Raw genomic sequence first — 19,793 nt, 5'->3', positions numbered from 1 at the left:
AAGTTACAAAGTCTCTCAGAAAACAAAACAAATTTAACCGAACATTGTTATTTGCTGCACAATAGATTTATAACAGTACCCATAACTTAAAATTAATTCCAAAAAAGATTCCTAAATATGATTCATTCATAAAGTCGGTATATTTTAAGCAATTTTTGTATATAAATACAAAGATTTTGAGTATTTTTGTTTTTGTTTAAACGCAATTATTATTGACACTGATTATTTTCTTAGCAAAGAGAATTTCATCGAAAAAATTCAATTCAATTTAAAAATTATATTTCAAAAACAATATAAGAATTGTTTGTTTTAAAGCAATAAATAAGCAAACAGGTAAACTTACCCCTACACAACTTCCACAAAAAATTAAAGAAGGAAACAAGAAAAACAATTTACCACGAAGTTTACATTTACCAATTTATAACAAAACATCCAAGTTTTTCTAAAAATATCTTCTTCTCTGTTAAAGTTTATTGTACGATCCTATTTTTGTACTATGGTATGTGATTGATAAATACAACTCGCAGATACCCCTTAACTATATCTTCGATAGGAAAATACGTAGTTTCCAATAACTTGGATACAGAATCAGAGAATTTAATTACAATTTATATCGATCTCGATAAATCCCAATGTAATGTGTCAAATTTTCAAGAATACTCGTAATCTCGCATTAATATCAAGTGTTATGGAAATTTTCTTTTGTTGCACTTATCTTTCAGTTACCTATTTTTTCCAAGAAGAAAGAAAAACATCTCCAAATCAATGAGATACAGCGCGAAAAAAAGCTTTGAAATCCATCAATTTAAATGCAATTTAGAAAAAACCCAACACGATCTCTATTTAGAGATGAATAGAGAGAAAGAGAGAGAGCGAGCATAAAAAGCTTCTGAAATAGATATTTTCTCTCGCCATATTCAATGAATCTATCTGAAAGATACTTTTGATATTTAAACGAAGGCATCTGGAGTGTATTTTCAGTTGAGTTGGATAAATCGAGAAAAGTGTTATTGCTTTAACAAACCATAAGATAAAAATCAATAAATAAAGATTTATTTTGAAGACAACAATTGAAAAAGAAAAAATTAATAAATTTAACTTTAATTTATTGTTTGTGTTAAGTGAATAATTTATTTAATTTGTGAAAAGTGCAATTTCATTGTTTTAAAACAACTAAACGTATTTATATAAAAAGTGCATCTATATTTTTGTATTAGTAATAAAAAAATATAAAACAAAAACAAAATGAATACCGAAGATTTTAGAAAATACGGAAAACTTATGATCGATTATATTTGCGATTATTCAGATAATATTGAAAGTCGTGATGTCGCGCCAACTTTAGATCCTGGATACCTCAAACATTTGATTCCTGGTAAGATTTGTAGTGATACAATGCAATAAAAAATAATTGTTGTATAAACAATCATTTAGTGACCATGAAAACATCTCACCTTCTATGGCGTTTGTATTATTTAAAAAATATTTGTGTTTAAATATTAGAAACATTCAACTGGAAAATGCAAACAGCATAATATTAAACAAATCAATATAATTTTTTTGTTTTCTAACCAAAAGAATTTTCAACAAAATGTAATGCTTTCCAATTTAATTCTATGAAAATTATACCGGAAACCTAAAAAAATCTCAACAAAATTAAAAATCGCTTTCAAAGTTATTTAATATACTTGAATTTGATGTTTTTAACATCAGAATCCAGGAAGTGATATAAATTTAAACCCTTTGGAAACATCACAAAATTATTCGAATCAATAAAAGTTACACTGAGAATTCTAAAACATTTAATGGCGGTACATATTCAAAATGGATTTTTTTCTTTTCCGGTAACTTAGTTTTTTGCGTCCTATCGATTTATCTCGCTCCGATTTTTTTTAAAACCACATGGGAACGCGAAGCAGAAGTTTTTAAATGTAAACAAGAATGAGTGGAAGTGAGATGAAATGATGGAAGGTTGAAATGAGTCTCCTTAAAAGAGTTCACTTTGATCATCGTCAATAATACTGACCATACCGAAAAAATGCGTGTTCCATTTTGAAAATATCACTATTTGAGCAGGACAATAGACGCATCAATAACGCATTGAAAGTTATAAAATTTACTACAAAATGGCGCACAATCACACACAAGATACGAAATTTTTAAGACCGAGTACTTTTTAGAAAAAGTGATCACAATTGGCGACTGAGATTTTGTAATTTAATACAATTCTTCTTTTTATTTGGGCCCACGTCGAAAATAAGTTCCATCCCAATGCTCTTAAATCGATTAAAGATTGAATTCGTGAAGTTATCGAGGATCATGGATAATTTCATAAAATGAATATTGTACTGCAATTTTAGAAATGGCGGGCATTTGACTGATATCGGTTTTTACTTTGTTATTGGAATATGTTCCTTTTTAGAATGATACAAATAAACCTCAATTGATTTCTCTTGAAAAATACTAGATATCAAAATGAAACCTTCTAAATGAAAATCTTGTATATTCAAAATAACGATTTCCGTAGAATTTGGGTTTCAAAGCATATTTACAATTAGCCTTCCAGTGAGAATTCTTGGGGGCCTTAGAATTTTTGCAGTGTAAATTTAAATTTTCATGTATCTTGTTATTTAAATATAATAACAATGGTTGACAAGGTTTTGATCCGATTTTAAAATTTTAAGAATAGGGTTTTTGAGATAATTCATTTTAAAATTGGAAAAAAAGAGGCTGGGATGCGACCCACACTGATTACTTCCAATCCCGTCTTTCGATTTGTCTTGCTTAAAAGTTTGTCTATATGTACTCGTATCAATTTTTACCAAATTTGCGTACTATTTTTTGTAGATTTTATTTTTTATGAAAAAACGGACTGTTGGATTTTTATATAAAAATTACTGAATATCGAAAACAATATTTTCTGTGAAATAAAATAAGTTGGAAGCCAATATTTTTAATTTTTGAAAAGCTATTTGAGTCGAAAGTAAGTTTTTACCAAGTTTTAGTATTGTTTTTTTTTTAAGTTTTATTTTTTGTAAAAAAAACTGTCAATTAGAAAAATGTGGAAAACAATCTTTCTTATAAGATAAAATTAGTTTATAGCCAATATTTAAAATTTTTGAAGAGATATTTGAGTCGAAAATCAATTTTTACCAACTTTTATACATTTTTTTTAATTTTTATTTTTTGTAAGAAAACTGTCGATTCGATTTTTCTCAAAATGTGTCCTAATGTTGAAAACAATATTTCTTATAAGAAAAATCTATTTGAAGCTATTATCTCAAAGTTTTTAAAAGATATTTGAGTCGAAAATCATTTTTTACCAACTTTTGTTATTTTTTTTTCGGCTTTTAATTTTTTGTAAAAAAAACTGTCAATTCGATTTTTTTCAAACTTTAACTGAATGTTGACAACAAGATTTTTTGAAAGATAAAAGTAAATTAAAGCCAATATCTCAAAGTTTTGAAAAGATATTTGAGTCGAAAATCAATTTTTACCAACTTTTATTAATATTTTTTTTAGGTTTTTATTTTTTGTAAAAAAACTGTCAATTCGATTTTTCTCAACATTTTTCAAAATGTTGAAAACAATATTTCTTATAAGATAAAATAAGCTTGAAGCCTAAATTTCAAGTTTTTGAAAAACTATTTGAATCGATATTCAATTTTTACGAACTTTGAGTAATGTCAGATATTTAGGGTTAACCAAAATGTTCACCTTTTTTTTAAACTGCTATGGTAAAAAAAAACACCCACGCAATTTTCTTGAGAGCCCTTTCTGCATCTTTTTGCCTTATTATCTGTACAACAAAATTTATTTGAAATCGATATCTCTTCTGGTTCTTGAGCTATGGACAACGGAAAACACGTCGCGAACGTACATACGTACACACGCACGCACAGATATCTTTCTAAAAATCTTTTATTTCGACTCTAGGGACCTTGAAACGTCGAGAAATGTCAAAATTTTCAATTTGACAAATCGGACCCATTACAATAACTTCCTATGGGAAGTTTAAAATAATGCTGAAAACAGGTATTTTAAAAATTTGAACAGATTGTTAGAATCAAAGTTGGAAATCGAATTCAACACTATAAATAAACTCCAAAAATTATTAAATTCAATGTTTAACACTTACGTATTCTTTATGTGACTCTATTAAAAAAAAAAAACTAATAACAAATGAGAATTTCTAGAAACTTAGTAAGATACTAAAATGATTTAAACTATATCTAAAAGACAATGATTTGTATTTTGAAAAATCATCATAACAATGTATTGTTAAGAGGTATTTTGTGCTTTTCTTAGCATTAAAAACCCTGTTTTTGGTTGTTTCTAGAATTTTTGAAGTTGCATATTTTGAAAATCTGGTATGATAGAAAACTTTTAATGTGAGACTTTTAAGGACAGTGTTTTTTTTTGCACTGTATTGGAAAGGCCTAATTTTGCAAGCAGTATAATTTAGACCTTTAATGTTGATTCCTACCCAATTTAATAACTTTTTACATGAACTTGACTTTCATTTCAAACAATTAGAAAATTTTTAAATCTCTGAAAAATCAAAAAATCACAAAATCGCAGGGCTGTTGATTTATTTGTAGCTCAATTTTTTGAAATTAATTATAAAGCTCTTCTATATCTAATATTGTCTTTTGATCGTTCATGGATTAAATAAAGTTAAAACATTCAACTACATTATTATTAATTTTTAAAATATTTTTTTATTCAAATTTTATATATTCGTTGTATTTTTTCAAATAAATCAGGCAGAAATCCTAAAACACATAAATAAATAAAAAATAATCAAGCTCATTTTTCAATCAATTTATTTTCATAAATTTTGTTTTTGTTCAAAAGACTAACCATAAACTTCATATATTATCGACTGTGCCTAATTTATTTACTTTAGTATCTTATAAGTCATAAATCAAACCATTAATGCACCTCATTTTGTATTTTGGAGAACCAATATTTCTCCCACTATGTATATAAAATATTCCATCCACCATTCGGTAGAATGTCTGGATTTTAAGCGTAAATAGGAGGCATATAGTTTGTAAAATTACTTCTCGTGTTTATATTTTTCAGTTTTATGTTTACATAGATTTAAAACTAACAAATCAATTTGTGTTTCGATCTTGCTTCAATAAATGAAAACCTGAATCATCAGATTGATCTTAGAGAATTAAATGTATTTTTTCACATCAAGTTTTAGATTCTTAAATATTTCGGTAAATCGAACAAAAAAAAACATATTTAATTCAACCGCAAAAATAAAAACTATAAACTTTAGTTTCTAAAAAACTTCTTTGACAAGGAAACAATAAATATTTCTCTTCTAAATCTTTCGAAACTACACAAAATCAATCTCAAATAAAATCAGCCCTAATATTTGTTAAACTATCAAATTGTCAAACCCCAAACTAAAAGACACACCCACTCGATAGATTAATCATAATTCTACTATTAACATCGGTTTGTTTCTATGTGATGTTTTTTGAAAATGTATTCTTTTTTACTTTAAATTTAACTTTATCAAAATTTAAAAAAAAAAAACTAATAATAAATAATTGTAGATTATTTTTAACCAATATCACCCGAAACACCAAACTATTTTATATATTTGGTGGGCGTGGGAGTGGTGCTGCCACTTGCATCAAAAACAAACTGATTAAATACTATAAAAATAGACTTTGATTTTTGTGCTGTTCTTTTTTTATTTCAATGAACTAATTTTTATGATTTATTGTTTTATTTTTTCATATATTTTTACTTTATACGTAAATTTTTGTTTTTGTTAAGTATGAAATATTATAAGGTTAATCTTGTGATTTGTTTTATTAATACAACGTTTTTAAATTTAGATGAGTGGAGTAATCCTTTTTTGTTTTTTATGATATTTCATCAAATTTAGCAAGTTGCTGAATATGGTATTTTCAATTCGAAGAAAATATCTACAATCATAAAATCACATTTGTTTAAAATTAAAAACCGAAACCATGTGGTAAAGAAATTTTCGCCTTCGAAAATTTATCACACAAACTAAAATTAAAATTAAAAATTTAATTAATTGATAATATAGTTGATCCTGACATTTAAACAAAAAAAATTCTCTATATGATAAGTGTTAGCAGATTTACACACTTAACAAATTGATATAATTTATGTCATCATCAAAATGAGCATTTAAGAACAATAAAATGGATATATACGTATTTGAATTTCATTAATGAAAAATACATTTCCTCCAAGTGATGCTCATTCACTAGTAAACTGGAAATCTGCCAGAAAATTAAAAAACAAATTTATACTAGCGTTGTGCTATTTTTTAATTTGTTTAAGTACATACAATAATATTTAGGCGCCATTTATAGCGCAATTTCCATTAGGAAATAATGATAATTATTTTTTTTTTATAAATACGCACTTTAGTAATATTTTTGTGTCTAATATCTTTAACGGTCTCGTCGTCAAAGTGCCACATCGTGCCAGAGAATATAAGAGAGTTTAAATTAACAGCCACTTTTATGATCTTAAAAGATATGAATGACAGATTCTCTAACTCTTGGCACGATAAGTGCTTCTAAAATTAACAAATAGGAATAGTTGAGAGTTGTAAGTCACTAGGCTCTAGTTCTCTATGAGCTGAAGAGCCACCACATAATTTTGTAAAAATTTAACCCCGTCTTTTAGAAGAGTGTTTTGTTTTTCTTTCTTCAAAATAGTAATAATGAGTTTTGAGATTTGTCTTCCATAATTTTTTTTCTTTGTACTTAATTTATAAAATCTATATAATGCAAGTAGCTACTCGCTTAGAATGCTTCAAGTTGGACATACAAAAATACACTTTAATTTCTACTGATGGCTTCTTCAAGCATTTCAATCAGGAGAAATTTAATGTAGCTCATTGAGTAAAAATGATACTTTTGTTCCGTCGCGTGTCGTTCGAATGGAATTATAAAAGATTATCACCTTCATTCCTGCAGGAAAAGAAAATATAGCCGCAGGTTTACGGAGCACTCACATTACATTAAAGAAAGGTACGAAGATTCTTGGTTTGACTTTTACGAGGAGCTCGAAATGGGACAGACATATGAAAAAGGTTGTGAATGACTTGAAACCCCTTAACAACGCATTAAAAATGATATTTTCAAAACAAAATTGAATAGATAGATAGATAGATAAAAGATTTTATTAATAATTCATTGTTTACAAAATCAGTACAAAATTTTTCACAAAATCTTAATAGTGTAATGTTAATATTACAGTATTATTGACATAACTTTTATTGTTGTCTGTCAGGTTGGCTACATATATACTAATATAACTCTTATTATAAAATTATTGAAATAATAACTACAACGTTATTCCTTACATTTCGTATTCCTATTAATCATTACTTATTTATTAACAAAATTCATTTAATAATAACTCTCTATACTTTAAACAATAATTTAAAAAACTGAAGAGAGATTGAAAGTTTTTGCCGTTTAAAATTTCATAGAGGTCTTCTGAAGAAAGTACATTTTTACCGAAACATATAAGTCTAGAGTTCTTGAAAACTGGGCATCTGCCAATAAAATGGTACGTGTTTTCCACTTCATCTTGATTGCAAATTGTGCAAATACCGACTGTATTTTTTTTTGAAAGCTTTGGCGTTAATATTGAGGAGCCCACCCCTAGCTTTGAGAACGAGGCTAACCAAATGGGAAAATATGGTTTAGAGTAGTATTCGAGTTGAGGGTAAAGATCATGGAATTGTGAATTTCTGGCACTACTAATGTTTTCCGAGATTTCGAAATTTATCAAGCTTTCAATAATATTTTCGTGCAGATCTATCAAGGAAGATGGAGAAGTAAAACAGTTAGTATCTATATCTAAACCTAGGTTATTGCATATATCTCTCCATTCGCGGGCACAATAAATGTTTACAGCGATTGTCTCCTCTGCAAGGATACGTGTTAATCTGGATCTAGGCAGTTTAAGAGTTTTTCTTATGTAATTAAAATGGAGTCGTAGAGTTTGAACATAAAGAGAGTGAAGGCCAGTTTCTAAATGTAACATATAGTTGGGGGTGTTACTGGGGAGGTACAGCATTTTTTTTATGAAAAACCGAAATAGTTTTTCAACCTGCTCAAATCGCTTGTAGCCCCAAACCTGAGTGCCATAAAACATAATTGATTTAGCTGCAGTGTTAAAAATCTTAAGTTTTTTAGAAATTACTATTTTAGAGTTTTTAATATAATTTGACCACTTTGCATTTATTGCATTTTTTGAAATAACCAGCCTAGAGTCGAGATGTTTATTAAAAGACAAATTATAGTTAAGTATAACACCCAGGTATTTATAATGGTTTACTATTTCAATGGGGTTCTCTCCATAATTCCATTTAAGATTCTTAGAAATTCTTGCACCATCAAAGGGAGCAATACTTGAAAAGATGATCAATCATAAGTTGCAAATCAGCAGGGCAGTTAGAGAGCAAGACGAGATCATCTGCATAAAGTAAAATCTTAATCACCATATTCGCCACAAACACCCCACCGGGTAAGTCTTCATGAAGGTCATTCAGATAAAGAGCAAATAGAAGTGGGCTTAACAAACACCCTTGCTTTACGCCTTGGCTAACCAAGAAGTACTCCGACAACGACGTTTGATCCCACACCCGACATGTTGTGTTCTCATAAAGCTGTTGAAGGATTCTGATGACCTTTGAGGATAATCCGAAACAAGAAAGTTTATAAAATAATGAATTTCGTGGAATTAAATCAAAAGCGCAGGAAAAGTCCACAAAGAAAGCGAAAGTGTTTTTCTTTTTCTTGCAGTTAAGTTGTATAATACTTGTGAGGTTGAAAATATTGTCGGTCGTTGAGTACCCTTTACGGAAACCTGCCTGGAACTCACTGAGGATACTATTACAGTCAATCCAGCTATTAATCCTATTAAGGATAATACCAGTGAAAATTTTATATAATGAATCAAGTAGCGAAAGACCTCGATAGTTCTCAACACAATTTGGATCCCCTTTTTTGTAAATTGATTTACGAAAAGAAGAAGGAATGCATTCGGTGAGATAAATTTGATTGAATAGACACAGAACTTCTTTTAAAAAAACAAATTGGAGCATTTTTGTAAAATTCATAGCTCACTCTATCCTCACCCGGCGCTTTTTTATTCTTTGCTCTTTGTATTACATGCAAAAGCTCCCACAAATCAAAAGGAGAGTCAAGAAAGTTATCTATTTTTTCTGGCATAGCCCAAGAGAAATGAAAATCATTTACAGATTTTGAAAAAAGTGACCTAAAATATATCATAAAGTCTTGACTTTTAAGATTACCATTTTGTTTTGGTTTACATTTCTTCATCGAGTTAGCTAGCTTCCACCAATCACTAGCATTCCTAACTGTGTTAAGCTTTTCAATGCTTTTGTATGCAAAATTGATTTTTTTATTTTTGCAGATACCTAAGTACTTAGACCGCCTCTCTATGTAAAGTCTTTTATATAATCCGATATTATATTTTCGGTAAAGATTGAGCTGTTTTAACATCCTATTTCGAGCGCGAAAACATTCAAAGTCAAACCATTTATTTTTTGGAATAAAACGTTTACAAGCCTTACCCTTACCGGCAGCATTGTTAATTTTGTACAGGAGAGAGCTGACTTTTTCTTCTATTGTCATATTTGAAAAAATATAACGGCAGTTAGATAACCGACTGAGCGTAGCTATATATTTTACACGATTATTTTCGGATCAGTAGAGTTTTTGAGGGAGCACCAATTGCGTAACATTCTGATTGTGGGTTGAAGGGAAAGAGAGGCGCAGGCTGAGGGGCATGTGATCAGAAAAAGGTTTGCTTACTACAGAAAAATTTTCTATCAAAGGTAAAAAATCAAACGAACATGCGCAATAGTCTATGACTGAACTACCTGAGGCGCCACAGAAGGTAAACTCACCATTCATATCGCCAAACGTTCTGCCATTGATGATCACCGCACCTATGTTTTCAAAAAGATCTAGTAATTTCTTTCCTTTTGTGTCTATGGCTTTATCTTTAGATATTCGTATCTCAGAGGCAATGGAAGTACTACTCAATAAACACTTGTCAACAAATTGGGCCTCAGCCGTCCGAGCATTTAAATCGCCAAGTATACAAAGAGACTCAAAATTCATATTTTTTAAAAAGCTTTCAAACTTATCAAAATCGGCCGCCCAATTTGTTTTATTTGAACCATTTAAATATCGAGGTATGAAATGGAAATTCGCGTCACCAAACTTAGCAGTCAGAACAACATTACCAGAAATTTCAAGAAATCTAAACGAAAATTTATCTTTTAAGTTTTTTTGAAACCGAACAAACAACCACCAATAGCGTGGCCAGCACTATGAAACTTTATAGCATCATTCCAATACAAGTAAAAATCACTAAAATAAATTGAAAAATTACTTCTTTTATCATTCAAAATATTGGTTTCGTATAAGAAAAAAAACAAAATTGAATACATGTGGAAACATCAGCAAAAGCTTTTGTAGAAGGTACTTGGTCTTTATATCTCTAGAGCCTCAAATTGCTTTCGAAAAGGATGTACAACTAGCAAATAGAACACACTTCCATAGAAGCTAAATTCACTTTAAATCAACGGCAATCTCGCTAAATACAAAAAATCAAACACATCCAACGCCTGGTCGAAAATGCTACATGGATAATAAATCGCTAATATAAGAACAGATAGAATCTTTAAAACCGATGGTGCATAAGAAGAAAATCATTGGCGCTACTATGTTGTAGTAGAATGCCAGCTTAATAAATAATTATCTGTTATTCACCAGGCTCAACTTTCAGACAATCTAGGTTTACTAAAACGATTATAGCTGAAACACAACTACGCTTCAGCTTGGGCTTCAACTGCGTTACGTTGGGCCTGCTTCCAGGTTGCTTTCAATGACACTTCCAATATGACATTTCTAAAATGACACTTCATCATTAGCAGCTGTTTTTTTTTTTCAAAATAAAAAAAATATGAGTTTTGAAATCGAAAAAAAATAAATTTATCGCGGAAGTAGCCTACACAGTTTATAAAAACCAATGGGAATCCCTCCAAAAGCAAATGTATTCTGTTTAGTGACTTTTTTACAGCTGTTAAGCTGTAAGACAAAGCAAATGTTCAGCAAATTTGAAGTAGAGCTTCCGTTTGGAGTTGCATTACGCTACATTACGTTAAATGAAACGTCGAAGCTTCATTGGGCAGGTTCAGGCAACATAAGAGAATTCATTTGCAGTCAACCTCAAACCTTCAACGTGAATTTTGACCAAGGCAATTAGTTAGTTTTTCAAGTGGCATGAGTTTCAAATCCACAACTTTACTTCACAAACCTCTACTTTAAGTTCATAGTATAAAAACTGTCAAAAACATTATAATATATTATACATTTTCATCACGATTTGTATTTTGTATTGTAAAGAACTATTGCTTATTTTTTTTCCAAATTAACAAGGAAAACTTTTGAAGACAGCTTTAAATGAAGTTGTGCAGAAAATAAATAAATTATAGAGTAATAAAGTTCGTCTTTCATATGAATACAAAAAAACATTATCAACTGTCATTTTAACAGAAGTAGACTTCAACTTGATAGTTAGGGAGATTTTTCTTGACTAACTTTCCAGTCAACTTTCCATTTAAGTTGCCTTAATTGGTAGGTAATTTTTTGGCAGCTGGCCAATCAGATACAAGAAACGTACATAACTTCGAAGTCAATTATGTCGTCTGAACCTGCCCATTGTGATAGCATGCATTCAATTCCTATGGCTGAACTCGTATACGTCATGCAAAGCCGAAGCTGAAGAGTGTTTGTGGTTCAGCCATTAAGCTTACAGAAAAAAATGGCGAAATTCAGATACTTTTCTTTGAAAACATCAACCTGCTATCACCCGTTTCCCGTACAATCCATCTTTAAGTAGAGAAGATTGCTTAAAATATTGAAATCAGATTAGGAAACCGCTGTTTAAAAGCAAACAGTTTTAACACTCATGATCATGAGTCTCCAGAGGAATGCTCAAATTATGGAATAACTCTTACAAGTTCGGTGGAGTGTCTTTTTTCACGACAAACAGATGGACTCACACGAAATGTACCCATTATTCTCGCCAGCATCCTACATCCATCAAGTGTTGACACTCTCCGTCCAATCAAAGTTACCTTATCTGCCCACTGCCTAACTTAAATTTAATGTCCAATTTTTGTAAAGTTAAAAACGGCATCAAATGGTCTTGATGCCTTCAATATGTAACTTATACATTTATTTTTGCAAACTATTTGAATAAACCAAATAAAATAAAATGAATACACAATATAGATATTCTTTTATTAGCAGCACTACACGAATGTGGAATACTTTACTAGGCTCACTCACTAATTTCAATGTGCAGATATTCAAAGCCAATTTTGATCGGTATCTACTTTTTAATCTTATCTTATTGCTCGCACTGAGATTAATAATTATGAATTTTACTTGAATTTTCACTAATCATTATTCTGCTTTTCATTCGAAGTGAATCTGTGTATGTCGGTAACGTCGGTAATACGTCGGTAATAATACTGTATTCCTCTATTCACGTGAAAGCATTCATTCTATACAATTCAGATCCTGGTTTGTTAATTTTTGTAAGCAAAATTTAAGTGGAAACTAATTTATTGCTAAATTTAGAATATTTGTTTTATAAATAAAAGAATATTAACATTTTTAGTGCAAGGAAGACACTTTTTAACATTTCTCCGAAGCTCTCTGTTTGAGGATTCTCTTATTCCTCTGCTTACAATTGGAACAAAAAGTCAAATACTGCACATTTCCAAAAATTACACTAATTATTTTGTTAAGATGGACGGATTAAACTTAATTTTTGTATGAATCAAAACAATTTATCCAACATTCCCAAGATTTTTACATGAACAGCTGTTTATTTGAATGTCAAATGAGTTTAGGATAATGTAGTTCACCCGATGGATAGCAGAATGCAAAGGCAGTGTGAAAGGGAATCGAATGGGTGAATCGAATATACGATCCCTTGAATAGCAGAATAGGGCTGTATATGTTCATAATCCCTTAAGTGCCCAAAAAAGTACCAACCTGTTTCTATGATACTCTTCTTTTTTAAATACAACAGGCGAACTCCCATACTAGCCCCAATAAACGTATATGCCCTTTATTTTTATCACTGCATAACAACTACAGCACGAACTTTCTATAGCTTAAAACATCCTCTTCGTTTTTTGTTTAGATCTTGAATATTTTCATTCATTAATCATTTTCTTAATTTCACAATAGAATAGTATTTGCTATAAATCGCACTTATTTATCTAACATAAAATAACTGCCGGTCGATAATTGAATTTAATTTTCAACTCCCATGTTAATATACCATATAATTTAGAGCTAAAACTTTGCCTAGCCTATGAACTTTGTGAAACATCTGACTACTTTGGTTATACTCTCGTGACCTTATAATAGAATGATGTTTCATCACATTGAAATCCTTCATAATAAAATGTTTAGATTTTTAGCACTTAAATAATTTAAATACAAAATAATATCAAAACAACACAAAGTTAAAAACAAACAAATAGAAAAACAATTAGCAAAAGTATTTGCAATTATTATTGTTTTTTTTTGGTATTTTTAGTAAATAATAAAAAAAAACTTTTATTTTTCTCGACTATTCCAATAATGAAAATTTATTTTGTCTCCTTTCTTTATAGACGAAGCGCCAATTAATGGAGAAAGCTTTGAAAATGTGTTAGCAGATGTGGAAGATAAGGTCATGCCTGGTGTTGTTCATTGGAATCATCCGAAATTTTTTGCATATTTTCCAGCTGGAAATTCATATCCCTCGGTTTTAGGTGATATGTTGAGCAGTGCACTGGGTTCGATTGGTTTCTCATGGGCAAGTTACAATATAACCACTTTAAAGATACATTCTTAAATTTTGACATAGATACAAACATATCCTATCTTTTCCTGAAATAAGACTTTATACTTAGCTCCTAAAAGAGCGCCCTTTTACAATAAACTAAAATTTACAACATTTAAATATATGTAAATAAAAACAATATAATATTTTGTTGTATATTTTTCTTTACAGGCATCTTGTCCAGCTTCAACAGAATTAGAAACAATTGTACTCGATTGGTATGCAAAGGCACTTGGTCTTCCAAAAGCTTTCATAACCGATTCACCTGGTAGTCGTGGTGGTGGTGCCTTACAAGGCTCAGCATCCGAATGTACTTTGGTTTGTATGATTGCCGCTCGAGCACGGGCTATTCAAAGTCTTAAAGGCACGAATAGCGAATGTCATGATAGCGTATTCCTCCCCCAATTAATTGCTTACGCTAGCAAAGAAGCCCATTCGTCAATTGAAAAAGCAGCCAAAATGGCTTTGGTGAAATTAAGACTGATCGATGCTGATGAACATGGTCGATTAAGAGTTGATCTTCTTCGTCAAGCTATTCAAAATGATTTGAATGCTGGTTTGAAGCCATTCTTTGTTGTGGCAACAGTTGGAACAACAGGAGCTTGTGCTTTTGATAATTTGACAGAAGTCGGCAAAGTATGCAGTGAAGTGCCAAGTATTTGGTTCCATGTCGATGGAGCTTATGCAGGAAACTCTTTTATTCTCCCCGAAATGAGAGTATTTTCCAAGGGTCTTGAATATGCCGATTCTTTCAACACCAATCCCAATAAATTACTGCTGGTGAACTTTGACACTTCTGCAATGTGGGTCAAGGATGTTATGACCCTCAAGACAGCTCTAAATGTCAACCCTCTGTACCTTCAACATGAACACGATAAGGCAATCGATTATAGACATTACGGCATACCGTTAAGTCGACGTTTTAGAGCTCTTAAATTGTGGTTTGTCTTCCGTTCGTATGGTATCTCCGGACTTCAAGCGTATATTCGAAATCATGCAGCTTTGGCTAAGAAATTTGAAATGATGGTTAGAAAGGATGAACGGTTCGAGGTTCGAAATGACGTTTATCTAGGACTAGTGTGCTTTAGATTAAGGTAACATTAAAAAATTAACTTTTTCTTGATAGTATATCTAATTTCAAATCTCTTTTACCAACAGAGCTGCCGATAATATCAACCAAGAGCTATTGGCTCAAATCAATCACTCAGGCAAAATGCATATGATTCCGTCAATGGTTAATGGAAAATATGTCATACGATTCTGCGTCACATACGAACACGCTACAGAGCAACACATAATCGATGCATGGACCCAGATTAAGGCATTTGCGAGCGAGGTTTTACTTGGTGCCCAATTGGAATTACCCGAAAAAGAAGTCAAGATGCCAAACAAAAAACTCACACGAAACAAGTCACTGCGTTTCTCGTTCACTCGCAGCATATCCCGAGAAATATACGAAAGCCAAGGAGATCACCTCAAGGATGGATGTACACCGATACTAGTTGTGGATTCGGGGGCTATTACACAGAGTTTCATAAAAGCTATGGAAAATGCGAGTAAGCTAAATGAAATCGCTGATGTGGACACGGACGAAGCTAGTAATTGATTTACATAGACTATACGTAGAAAAAAAATAAACCTACACATAAATATAGGCTTCGAATAGTATTTAATTAAACGTACAATTAATTTTAAAATCTAATTTATTTGCAATGAAAGCAACACACTACATTTATACATACTATTATGTTCCTGCACATCAGTATCTAGTACATACATATTATATGAATTTATTTATTTACATATTTGTTATTGTTACTAATTCATTTAAGCGCGTGCATCCTTGACATTTTTGTATATTGCATTATTAAGTTTTTTTATATATATATATTTTAATGTGTAAATATGATAAGAATCTCTTTAAGTAGAAAATAAAGACCAACTAAAATCAATTACAGTTTTTAATTTTTTTCCATAGTGCAACCAGCCGGCCGGCCGACGCGGCGCTTGACTCTATGTATAAATTGTAGTTGAAACAGTTGTTGACAATTAAAGTTTCTTTGAATGGGAAATACAAAATGGAAATGATTCAATTGATTTGTTTATGTAATTTTAATAGGAAAAAGCAACAAATCTGCAAAAGCAATTGAAGCATGTGTTCTTAAAACAAACATTACCTATAGTGCTGGACACGTAGTAATCAAAGAGTGTATTTTTATTTTTTGTGTTTTTTTTTTTTAAATAAAATAATAATTTTCGAGGTAATTAAATATTCCTTTAATAATCTATATAAAAAAAAGAAAAAATAAATTAATTAATCATGGTAAAAGGAAAATGGTGCTCAAAAGAAAAAATAAGTCTGAAAAGTCTGAAAGTAAAAAAGGCGGAAGGTAATAGACATTGCTAAGTTGTTAGAATGCTCCAGGAAGCTGGTTAATAATGCCTTTCGTCATTTCAAAAAGTTTGGAGTGATTGAAAACGTTAAACAAAACCCCCGGGCCGGAAAGACAACTACAAATGAAGTTAGATTTATTTATAGGTTATCGAAGCGAACTTTCAACAAACAATAGAGTAAATGTTTCCTCAAGGACCATTACACGCCGATTAAATAAAAATCTACGTGGGAGCGTTGCTCAGAGAAAACCGCTTGTATCAAAAAAAAATTGAAATCTAGTTATAGTTTGCCAAAGTTCACCTAGACAAACCAATTAGTTTTTGCAAAAACTTGTTCTGGAGCGATGAATCCAAATTCTACCGGTTCGGATCGGATGGGAAAAAATATGTATGGCGTCCAAAAAACAGGGAATATGATCCAAGGTACACCATTAAGACGGTGAAACACGGTGGAGGGAACATTATGGTCTGGGCTGCTTTCTCATGGCACGGCCGGCGCGGCGTTGGCCCCATCGTAAAAATTGACACCAAAATGGACCAGAACGTTTGCAGAGATATCCTGTTGGATCAAATGATATCCTACACAGAAGGCAATTTGCCGTTATTATGGCGCTTCATGCGCGACAACGACCCTAAACACACTTCAAAGTTAGTGAAGTGTGCCTTAGAGGTGAATAAAATCGACGTTTTGAAGTGACCAGCACAATCACCCGATCCTTACCCGATCGAGAATTTGTGGAATGATGTTGAACATTACATTGAAGAAAAAAAAAAAAAACAAATTTAACACAATTGTGGCAGGAGATTCAAAATACTTGGTATGCAATTCCAAAGTCACGATGTGAGGCTTTGGTTGAAAATTAAGGGTTCCCTACCAAATACTAAGAAAAACTTAAAATTGATAACGGTGAGTAAAATATTATCAAGAAACTGTTGAATGTGCTAAATTCTTGTCCAGGCGAAAAATTGATGTTTCTATATCCCATACTTTTTTCTTCTTACAGATGTTAATCATATTTGATGAAGTACTATGAAAACATAGTGTTATGTATGTATGTATATAATAAGAAAACAAATTAAAAAATTAAATGGTTTTTATTTTCTTTAACAAGTGTGCTAAATTCTTATCCACCATTGTATATGGTGTGATTTCTAAATGAGAAAAATCAAATTCCTAAAAGGTATAAGACTTCTTTTACTAACTTTTTCTTAGCTTTTCTTATAAAAATTGTAAGGGATTACAATCCAATGTTTTGAGCGAAATAAAGCAGCCATGGCGCCCGCCGTAATCAAGGTCGTAACCCATCGTCGTCCAACAGAAGGAAATATGACTGCTGTCAATAATAATTGTTTAAAAACAAACTCTAGAACATCTAAAGACACAATGTGCAATAGTAATGGTGTTGCTCTACTTGAAACTCTTAAATTGTAAGATTTTATTCTATTAAATTGCTGTACGGAAGAAGAAATTAAGGGTTGAAACACGTTTATTGATGGACAAGGCAAGTCAGTGATTGATTATTTTATGGTGATAATATAAACATATATGTATATATTACTGGCTCTCATCATGTAATAGGAACAGGTGTATCAACCAACGACCACTCCAATCATTTCGCTTAATTTCTGCGAACAAATTTCCCTTAACTTTTTTTTATGCAGATCTTATCACAAATGATATATTGGACAATGAGATAGCTATGTGATTTTAACCAAATTCTTAAAAATTCGTTCGAAAAAGCTTTTATCTGTCCGATACATAAAAAAGTCGCTCTGAATGTCGAGGCCAATTACTTACGTTTAGCTTGTATCAATATCATAGCCAAATTAATTTGTGGTGTTTTAGTAGGCCGATTAGATAAGTGAATAAAAGAAAAAAATATTATCATAGAAGAACTACTCTACAGTTGACCGAATTTTATCTACGCGTTATATTTCGATTTTAATGCTAAATTTTATCTGGTTAATCGAAATGTCAAATTTACAAACTTACACGGATGATGTCTCAACCCGATTTTTAAACATTATAAAGATATTGACACCGATACAGAAGCTATAGTTTGGGATGGGTTAAATTTATCTGAATTGTTTGGAACTGGTTCAGGTTTCAAACAAGGATATCCGCTTAGTGCACTTTTATTTGCCATATTTATAAATGACATATTAAACTGACTGGAATCCAAATCAATGTATTGTTGTATGCTGACGACTTAATCGATTGTTAATCAATGAAATCGAGTTGAAGTTCAAAGCAATTGGAAGCACAAAGTAGGAGATTTGAAGTGACTAACGAATAGAAATATCTTGGATGAACCCTAACTCAACGGTAAATTTTAGAAAACATCTTGTTGAAAATGCCAAGAGCTATCTGGTTTCATAAAATCAACATGAAGACAATTTGTTCTAACAAACAAATGAATTTGTCGTGAAAATACCACGTATTTAATTCAGTTGTGAAGTCAACATTGTGTTATACAGCTCAAGGTTTGGGGAATAGAAGAGTATGTGGAGAAACTGATAAACTTGAAAAGAGCTTCATACAACAAATGTTTAATCTTCAAAACAACAAACCAGATTATGCAATTTATTTAGAAACTGGCTTACTAAAGATATTTATTTGCACGCTAAAATGACAAGCTGATTATCTTATTAAAGTCTTAGGAGTTCAAGATGTGCGTTTAAGAAAATCTCCTTTTAAAATCATCAAGTTTCAACTCCTTTTATATGAAAATTAAAGTATGTTCTGAATTTGCCTAATTATTTACAATTTAAAACTAAAATAAACTAGAAACTAAATTCTTTTTTAGCTTCTAAGTGGTTCAATGTATTTACTCTAATAAGATATTGTTTAAGAAAAATAACTAATCGACAAATTGCGTTTGCACCTTCTTCTTAGGAATAAACTCATTATCAAGAATTGCGAAATTGTTTGAACTGTTATACCATGTAATTACTTAAAATAAAAGATGTTACACGTTTTAATATATTTTGCCAAAAAGGAATTAAAATATTAACAACAAAAAATTAAAAATATTCCCCCGGCGCCAACCTCAAATTAGAATTCTTGTGAACATATGTAGCTATGTATGTTATTTTTAATACTGTACATGATTATGTTTAAATAAGAATACTAATTTTACTTACTTTTAATGTAATAAATAATTTCACACAATTTAAGTTTTCACAAACAAAATATTATCCACTTCAAAATTATTATTTTTCACAACAAAACTAAATTCTGAAAAATGTAAACAAAAATACTTAATACATGTGTTGAATAAATGACATTTTGGAACTTGTTAGGCGTTTCAGGTTGTGCATATTTTTATTGTAAGAATTCAACTGTAAATGTCAATTTTGATTCAACTATTTAAGGTCTGCCACCATTCAACTTAAATCATTTTACACGAGAAAATTTAAGTTGCTTACGATTT

General features: G+C 30.7%; 2 protein-coding genes across 3 annotated transcripts in view; one reads left to right on the top strand and one right to left on the bottom strand.

The window, feature by feature from the left end:
• The window catches only part of LOC129949503 (ribonuclease P protein subunit p25-like protein), a 94,458-nt gene extending 74,816 nt beyond the window's left edge, over positions 1-19,642 (bottom strand). The window contains exon 1 of one of the 2 annotated variants that reach the window (XM_056061007.1): positions 19,504-19,642. The gene's annotated coding sequence lies outside the window, so the exon portion shown is untranslated. The remainder of the gene's footprint in view (positions 1-19,503) is intronic. The other variant, XM_056061008.1, reaches the window with a different exon arrangement.
• Positions 991-15,917, top strand: LOC129949502 (aromatic-L-amino-acid decarboxylase). Its single transcript, XM_056061006.1, has 4 exons — positions 991-1,375; positions 13,754-13,938; positions 14,137-15,059; positions 15,124-15,917. The coding sequence occupies exons 1-4, from the start codon at positions 1,246-1,248 to the stop codon at positions 15,569-15,571; spliced, it is 1,686 nt and encodes a 561-aa protein (XP_055916981.1). The 5' UTR covers positions 991-1,245; the 3' UTR covers positions 15,572-15,917.
• Positions 19,643-19,793: the final 151 nt, after the last annotated feature.

The sequence above is a fragment of the Eupeodes corollae genome, chromosome 3 (assembly GCF_945859685.1).
Source record: "Eupeodes corollae chromosome 3, idEupCoro1.1, whole genome shotgun sequence".
NCBI classification, from domain to species: domain Eukaryota; kingdom Metazoa; phylum Arthropoda; class Insecta; order Diptera; family Syrphidae; genus Eupeodes; species Eupeodes corollae.
Note: the sequence above shows the minus strand (reverse complement) of the source record. Positions and strands in the feature narration are given on the sequence as shown.